Source organism: Monopterus albus, unplaced genomic scaffold (assembly GCF_001952655.1).
Source record: "Monopterus albus unplaced genomic scaffold, M_albus_1.0 scaffold52.1, whole genome shotgun sequence".
Classification (NCBI taxonomy): Eukaryota; Metazoa; Chordata; class Actinopteri; order Synbranchiformes; family Synbranchidae; genus Monopterus; species Monopterus albus.
The window spans coordinates 1,300,550-1,309,582 of NW_018127932.1; the positions used below are offsets into that span (position 1 = coordinate 1,300,550).

At 40.4% G+C, this 9,033-nt stretch overlaps 1 protein-coding gene across 1 annotated transcript; it reads right to left on the reverse strand.

The window, feature by feature from the left end:
- Nucleotides 1-4,626: 4,626 nt before the first annotated feature.
- avpi1 (arginine vasopressin induced 1) lies at nucleotides 4,627-7,668 on the reverse strand. The gene is made up of 3 exons (XM_020601857.1): nucleotides 7,572-7,668; nucleotides 7,139-7,472; nucleotides 4,627-7,044 (listed from the first exon to the last, which is right to left on the reverse strand). Exons 2-3 carry the CDS (start codon nucleotides 7,459-7,461, stop codon nucleotides 6,789-6,791), a joined length of 579 nt encoding a protein of 192 aa, XP_020457513.1. The 5' UTR covers nucleotides 7,462-7,472; nucleotides 7,572-7,668; the 3' UTR covers nucleotides 4,627-6,788.
- Between the last annotated feature and the right edge of the window lie 1,365 nt (nucleotides 7,669-9,033).

Below are 9,033 nucleotides of genomic sequence, written 5' to 3' on the forward strand. Positions count from 1 at the left end.
TGTACATGTGACTTTAATCTTAATCTTCAGTCCAGCATGGAATATGTTTAAAGTCAGGGCTAGACATAAATAACTGATGTACTGGTTCTACACGCTGTTTGATGGCGTATCGCCTGGGACTGGAGCTACTTTAGGGGGAGAGAGAGGATAAATGAAAACAAAATTCAGTCAGAAACTACTATTTATTTACTCCATTCTTTTTCTGTAAAAAAAATATTGCAAAAAGAAAAAGAGGGTGAACATGAGCCACCCCACTATATCACTTGCATCTGCCAACAAGCAATTTCTATTTCAACTATTCAGCTCCACTGTCTCCTCTGAAAAAGACATAAATCATCTCACCCACTGAACCACTGCAGAGCTGTGTTTGTACTTGTAGTTCATGTTTATGTTTGAGCAAATTTGTCATTTGGTGGTTATGTCTGTATGCAAGTGTCCACATATGTGCAAGTACCTTTATGTATTTAATGCTACAAGTGTCTCCATCCCTGAGGTTCTGTAGCCGTGACAGACTCATAAAGATCACTGAGCAAACTGCTGTCCTGTCGTGTCCTGTCCTGTCCTGTGTTAGCAAATATCAACCACCTTTTCAGAAAAGAAAAAAATGCAGCTTCCGAAAGATACTGTAAAATTCTCTTACATAGCATAAGGGTATTAGTTGCATGATTTTAATTTGTGCATCCATGCATTTAGAGGTATAAAGAGTACTAAATTATTTTACGCAAGTCAAATTATTGTTCCAATGGTGAAACTGTATTGAAGTAAAAGTAAAAGTACTTGTATGTACTCAAAATAAAAGTAAAAAGTCACTTATTTAAAATGTACTTTACAAAAGTTTAACTATGTATTTGAAAATGGACCTTTCCCAGGTAAAGTAAACAGGACAGGAGCACGTATGGTCACGACATTTTATTTTTAATTTCAGATCACCTTTATGAAATAAAGTCCATTAACAAATTGTCCATGTCATCTTCAGAATGGCCCTGCGATGGATTGGCGACCTGTCCGGGTGTACCCCGCCTTCACCCGATTGCCGGCCGGGATTGGCTCCGCCCCCCGTGACCCCACAAGGGACTAAACGGTAGAAAATGAATGAATGAATGAATCTTCAGAATGATAACAGAAATCAACAATGAATTATTTTTGATTGTTTAAGTTAATTTATCCACTTACAAATGTCACAATAGCCAGTATTATCCCAGGAATGATTAGATTGTCAATCAGTATTTTTATTGTCCTACTGTAGTTTGCAAAGAAAAACTGTATCAGAAAAACTAGACCACAACAACTACAACTACAAAGTACATATGCATAATGCTGCTACTTACTGCTGTTCAGTTTGCTTGATATAAAGTTGTATTTCTGTTTTTCACTTCCACTAGAACTAGTTATCAGAGAGAATATGAGATTAGAATTCAGTAAATACAGCACCAATGTATTTATTTTTTTCCTTCATTAATAAACTTTAGTAGGTCTGTACAATTTGGCTGGTGTTGGTACTGGAGTCACTGGGAGCCGTGATCCTGAACCAGTTTGTTGCTCTGCTCCTCTATTTCATTCCCTGCATGCTTGTTATTCGTGCAAGTGAAAGCACCAAGCATCCATGGAAGTGTCCTATGTGAGCGAGTCTGTGTGATGCCACTTTGTGTCACTGGCAGTTTTTAATTTATTCAGATTCCCCTCTAAGGTCCAACCCAGTGGTACATGATCATGTAAAATTTGGCCCATTTTACCCTGCTGGTCGTTATTTGTACATGCTGTTATTACACATCACAGTAAATCAGCTCCTGCAACCATATCTCTGAATAAATTAAGACTGAATCATGTCAAACTGTATCAATCAGTGGGAGTTTTCTCTTGGCGTTATGCTGGCACTGCTGCATCCGTAATGTTTGTACACACACAGTGACGTATGTTAACTGTTCATGGTTGAAATGATCACAAACACCAAGAAGTGTAGGCAGATGTACCAGGGACTTCCTGGACTGTGTAGAAAAATTAGATTAGAAAAATTGTTGCAGTGATTGTAAATACTCCTCATGCTATTAGCCTGGCACATGGAGTACTGGATTTGTTTACAAGTGGACATTACTGTTCTCTGTAGTGTTCTTGTTGTCTTACTGATCCACTGGATGCCACAACACTACAATACCATCACTGAGAGTGTTGACAGCCAACGTCAAGGCACGCGTGTTTATACACCATCACAAAAGTGGAAAATAATGCTGAAAAATAATGTAAAGCATGTACTGAACGTACTGAACAAGACAAAACCAACCTTTAGTAGATGTGAGGTTTGTGATTTAGCTTGCAGTTGTTGGAAAACTTAATAGGTCTTCTAATTTTAATATTGATAATACTTGTATGCATGCTGATTAGAAGTTATAGATCAGGGAACACCAATAAAACCCCAGTTTGGCTCTGACATTATTCAGGGTACCAAACTGATATTCAAGTGGTCTGAAAACAACAGACCATTACTGTAACAAGAAGAACAATAGTATCTATAACGTGGGTTCAGACAAAGGACAAAGAACAAAGGTGCGACACAATCATCTCACACATGACCTTACTTAAGGTACAAGGGATTTGGAAAGTCCTTTCCTTTCCTGCCTCTGCGAATGGTTCAGGCTGCTGCAACGTGATGTGAGGTGCAGCTGGCTCTGCGTGTTTCTCCACAGTTCAGAACAGCCCTGAAGGCAGCAGAGCATGAAGGCAGACAGAAAGGTCTCAGGTGTGGAAAACAGTTTGACCTTCTGCATACAGACAGCAAACGAGGTTTGAGTCCATTTTAAATAAGTAGTAATATTTCAGCTTGTACATCAAGTCTTATTTTCATAGTTTCAAGTATACAATCTTCCTTTCACATCAATAACGTTGTTTTAATTTCTAAAGGTTCAATAAAGCGTTTTGGTACTTGAGTCCCTTTAAACTGAGCAAACTGAAAGGTGTTGGCCATGAGTCAGCAGGGCGCTTCTGTTGAATCATGTTTGATGTTCTGTGTTCATCTCATGGGGCACAGGGAGGCAGTCCCGTGCTTGTGTTTAGTGCAGATGCAAGCCAGAGCCTGAGCTGTACAGGACTGAGAATAAGAACAAAGGCACACAATGACACAGAGGAAGGAATAACAATGAGTGCTGTGCCGCAGTGTTGTGTGATTCTACGTGAACAAAGACAGTGTGGCGCTGGGGTTGAGTGTGCAACCATATGCGCACGATGGGGATAATTATCAGAGTATGAGGAGCATGTACTGTATATATCATTTCAGTAATTACTGTTCCGTGCTCTAATTACAGTGCAGCAGGGACACATTCACTTGCTCGTGTAAAATCTCTATATAACTTCCATTGTCAGTCACACATATAGAGACCCAGAAGAAAAAAACTTATTTCTTCTTTCTCCCTTTTGGAAATCTGATCTGTTCCCCTCGCTCTCCATGCAGCTGTCACTCCTCTCTTTCTTCATCCTTTGTCAGCTTTGCTTTGCTTTGACTCATGCTCAAAAAATGCCTGGAAAGCAACACAGAAAAATTAGACAAGTGCTGTATCTCTGACATTTGAGAATAAGTTCCTGTTTAAGGAACATCACTAAAAGTTGTTGTTCATTAAAATGACAGTTGTTTTGCTGATTTAGAAGACGGCAGGGCAAGCTGAATTTATGATCAAATGGGCTGCTCGGTACATTGAGTTCATTTTATTCTCAAGAAACTGGGTTGACCAAACATCGTAACAAGCGCTATGAAAGAACCAAAAGATTTGTGTCTAATGACAAAATGACCATTTATAATATACCTCTGAACAGGCCAGCTAATGAGTGGATACTTTTCATGGTCATTTTTACCGCAAAGGACTGGGCTCCCAAAAACATAATGCTATTTACAAATGCCCTGGAACACAGAATAAAACTCTCATATTTCATTTAATTGGGTTAATCAATTGTGGAAGCATAAAGATGCTCATTTTTATCCACATAACTTTTAAAAAACTGTGCATAGTACAGAAGTCAACATGATTAGATTTTTTTCGGCAACTCTGTTACAATTTAACCTCTGTTTTTTTATCTACTTACTACTTGTACTCTACATCATTTATCTACTTTACATACAGTAAGGTTTGGTCCAGTTGTTCCCATGGGGAACTCCCCAGGGTCTGAGGTGTCATGAGCTGATTAGCATATTATAAATATTCTCAAGAATAGCACATGTACCTCACAGTAAATTACCTAGTAAATGCACTCAGTGGAGGTATTTAAAATCCAAATTTAAAACTCATCTGTACATCATAATTTTCCATGCAACTATTCTGCTGCTGGTGGTGGATTTCAGTCTCATTGTATCTATTAAACCTAGTTACTGTACAGTATGTATGGTACAGTCCATGCTGTCCTGCTGATGAGATTACTGCAAACCTTCTGAAAACCACTGCACCTCTCTAACTCTTCTCTCGAGCACATGAGCGTCTGAACTGTGTGCCTCTCTCAAAGGACAGAGGATGTCATATGATCTACAGATTGTAAAACCCCTTGAGGTAATTGTGTGATTTGTGATATTGAGTAAAATAAATTAATTGATTAGATTTGACTAAAATGGTCAAGAGCAAGCAGAGAGACAAAGCAAACCACTAAATCTTGTTGCAGATGTATTATTGTTGGATCATCATTCCACATTCATCTACAGTCAGACAAATTTTATGGAGATACAGTATGTTGAGATATGAGAATTAAAATGAGGTTTTCTCTGCAGTGATCTCACTTTAGCACAGCAGGGTGAGAAGCTCAGCAAACTGAGGATTATGTCAGTCAGTCTCTGCACTGATGGAGTCAGCTGATGTTCTGGCATCTTAAAGCTGCCGTGCAAATGCTTCATTATGCCACTGCACCAATAATTAGATCCAGGATACACAGAAGGCATTTTATCTCCCAGATGACCTGTGAATCCCTCCCTGGGGAGGAACTGGAGGAAACTGACGAGGAAGAGGACATCTGGTGGTTGCAGGGCAACCTTAGCCCATATCCAACTGTACGTGTCATCTGGAAGATAAAGTCTATCTTTTGTGTTCTGACCAAGTGGCTGGTGCCTAGCTTCTTATAGTGACCTGATTGAGCAGTACGAAATCAGAAGGAAGGGTAGATAGAGTAACATTAATAGTGTATGTACAGATCCATCATCATTTTAGAGACTTGTTTAAAAAAAACAAAAGCTTCTGACACTGAACTGTACAAACAGCAAATCCATGAAGTCTTATATATTCTTCTGTTTCAGTGAAGCCACGTGAGGGTTTGGACATTTACATTAGAGACGAAAACAAAGTTATTTACAGGTAATTTCATAAGAGTATGATTTCTGACTCAGTGAAGAAATTTGCTCTTCTAAAGCAAAACCTTTTGTGCCATCTAGAGACTGCAGGTTGACTTACATGACGGCCATACATAGGTGTGACCACTAGATGACAGTATCTGCCTATGATACAGCTATAAAACTAGTTAAAAGACAGACCTGTCTAAATGTAACTTCTTAGTGGGTCTGGAATGTCACTTGCTGGGTTAAGATTGAAACAGCATTTTATTTTATTTTTTTACCCAAAGAGCAAGCCCAGGAGCAGCTGGAAATGCACGGCCACGTGTAGTGCTCTTCTCCAGTTCCTGTGTGAAAGTAGGTGCACACTGCACAATAGCTTCACAAATCAATATCTGCACACATTATTCAATCAATCAGTCATAAACCTTATTGCCAAGTATGTTAAAATATAAGGAGTTTCACTCCAGTTCAGTGGCCCCTGACGTGCACCAAATAAAACAAGAAGACAAATAACCATCTATTTCTAAATATGTTAGAAATGAGCTATTTTATGTACAATGATTATGTCTATAAGTTATTTCACTGTGGTATTTAGGGTTTCAGCTGTATACCAGTTTTACAGTACAACATGGTATGAAAATCGAGGGTTATCATACCATGCACAGGCGCTTATTACCAGTTTTGAAGAATAAAACACAATATGTGCACAACTTTCTATCAGGGCGCCACACGTTACTGACTCCTGTAGATGGACATAGGAAAATTCTTTATCAGAGGAGCAGACCTTTGTTGTCAGTTTGTGTCTGTTGCATTAAGCTATAGTTCTGAAACCGAATAAAGTTACTGTCAAACAGGTAGCTTCTGTTGGCGTCATGAAAGGTTGTATATGAGGAGCTGTGGGACTGATTGACAGAAAATTAATTAAGCTGCTTTGTTGAGTAATTAATTCATGTTGTAAGAAAAAAATCTCTTTCTTGTTTCAGCTTCTCATATGTTAATATTTGGTTTTCTTATACTTTCATGATAAATTAAACAATGACAAACTTCTTTGATTGTTCTTCTTGGACTGTTGATCATCAGTGTGCAGAGCTTCTGATAGTACCTTCAGGAGTCATCAGTCTTAACATGACTGGAGCGTTAAAGTGACTTTTTTCAGTCTCCAGGCATTATAGCTCATGTTATCCCAAGTTACAATTATTAAACCATAGGTGTAAGTGCCTTTAATTTGTCTAAATTATCGTTCTTGCTACAGTATAAGTAACAGTGCGGTGCCAGTCTACTGCCATCTGACCCTTGCTATTAATAGGCCAGACTTTATGCATTACATGAAATTATTCTCCTCAACCTGTCAGAGTATCACCGGTAATTTCTGTTCATATAGCTGTATCAGAAATAAATTCAACCTCACTCCACCATCTGAGCGTATGAGTCAAACAGGCTGAGTGCTGGAGAAACTCAGATGTGAGTTTTGCATCCCAGACATTTTGGTCCATCAGAGTATTTGGTGCAGGTATCTTTCAGGGTTGTTCTCCCCTCCTCTCCTGAGTCCTGAGCCAGTTCTTACTGGTCTCTGAGAAGTCCCTGTAGGGCTCTGGCTCTCGGTTAGTACTGCTGTGGCCCCTGTATTTCTTCCTGTTGTTCTTATGGTGGTGCGTTGATGTGGCTCTGGACTGCTGTGTGCTTCTGCCTCAGCATCATTTTCCTCTCTTGCATCCTTCCCATAGTTGCTTGGTGAGCTCTCCCCAATTCTGACAATATTTAAACAACATGGACACAAATGACTACGAAGCACCCATATATACACACAGTTATTTGACTGGAAGATTAGGATAACATTTCTACCTGAGGTGATTGAAGGCACGCAGCCAGTGTGATCCCAGAGCATTTCTCCCATTAGTCCTCAGCCTTCTTCGGTGACTTCGCGCCCTCAGTCCAATTAAGGCTTGAGCCAGTTCAGCGTCATCTCTGTGGCCCCAAACCAGCTGGGCCCTCTGCTCTGCATCCTGATCCCCTGCCTTCCTGAACAGCCTCTGTAGCTGCCACACATTAACATTACTGAAAATGTTCCCCGAGCCAGCCTTCCTGCTTCTCTTCTCAGCCAGCTGCCATAGGAAGGAAGGGCCCGCCACCACGGAGGACGGAGGGGAGGTGGGTCCAGTATCCATCTGGAGAAACCCTGAAAAAGGTGTCATACAACTGGCTCAACTCTGTGAAGGAGACAAGAGTCTCAACTCATTACGGTGTGTTTCCAAAGTGAACGAGCACAATATCTCACCTGTCACACAAAGGCCTCCAATCAGCTGCGTCTGCTTTAGGGAGTGAGTGACGAGCTGTCCTCTTAAGCCCGTTAAACTGCAGATGGTGACTGTGTCACTGTTTAGTCACATAGCTAATGCCTACAAGTGGGACACCAACAGATAGGCATTAGTTAAGTGACCATGGCCACCTCTGCTTATGGGTCAGCAGCCTTTTGACTGAAACAACCTTCTTAGGTTGTACAAAATAGTGTTAACTTCACTTAGGCCTGCTCGCTTTCTCCAGAGCTTCCAAAACTAGATCATTTCTCAGATAGTTTGTGCAATTCTATATCGTCCTGTTCTGTAGTCTGCTTTGTGAATGCATTTAATTTCTATTCTTAATCTTAAATCTATCAAGGAATAAGAGAAACAATACAATGTACTGGCGAGCATTTCATACTAACATGACATAATTCTGAACCAGTAAGTGGGTTATGTGAAGGACACGTCTGGTTTTGTTTTTATCTTATAGACTATCATCACTATAGTATTCAGCTCTAAACAGACAAACACGTACAGTCACAGATCTACTTATTTGCATTAAAATGGGTTAACACTAACCAACAGGCTTCACGTTATTGCCCTCCCACCTGTGCCTGCTGTTTATATTCGTTACAGTTCACAGGTGCAGAGATATTTTTATTGCAAACTATGAAATAAGGAATTACATTTGCAATAACCGATGCCCTGTCATATAAGCTAAATTACAATGTAGCAACTGAATAACTTAATGTACCAGTGAGAGTAATGTGAAAAATGAAGGGACACTTGCTTACCCGAAATACCCGGAGCGCTTCTTCTCTATGAAAACCACCAGAGCAGCGTACTGTGCCCTTCTACTGCAATCAGTTCCCGTTTTTGAGTCCCCGGTTGATCACAAATCAATGTCGAATAAACGACCAATGCGAAGAGAGCTGTCTTCCGTTCCCTTCTGTCAGTGTTTCATTTGGACCAATCACAGGGATGGGCGGGGAGTAAGCTCCGCCTTCTCGCCACATAGGCTGTATGCGCTGAAATCCATTGACGTCAGTGAGCCTGGCAGGCACAAGTGGTATTTGTCAATTATGCGGGAGAGAGCAGCAGCATGTGCGCAGCCTGAGCTGTAACACGCAAACCGGATGACGCACGGGCATCTAAACACAGTGCAATATAGATAAAGTTATCTGTTGTGTTTTATTTCGAGTGCTATGGAAGACATTATAATTCTGGCCTAAATTAATGAAACAATAAGACTGCCTGTGTTGCAACGAGAAATCTTAAAAGTTTTACTCGTATGTTTTGTTCAAATCTTTGTCTTGCTGTCTCTACGCACTTTTACATTCCTTTGATAAGGGTTGAAAACCAGAGGAAGGTCACACACCCAGGGGTAATTGCACCACCACTGGGAAAGGCAGCAGATGAGTGGGCATGGATCCAGGAGTCCAGGGGAGGAGCAGGGTT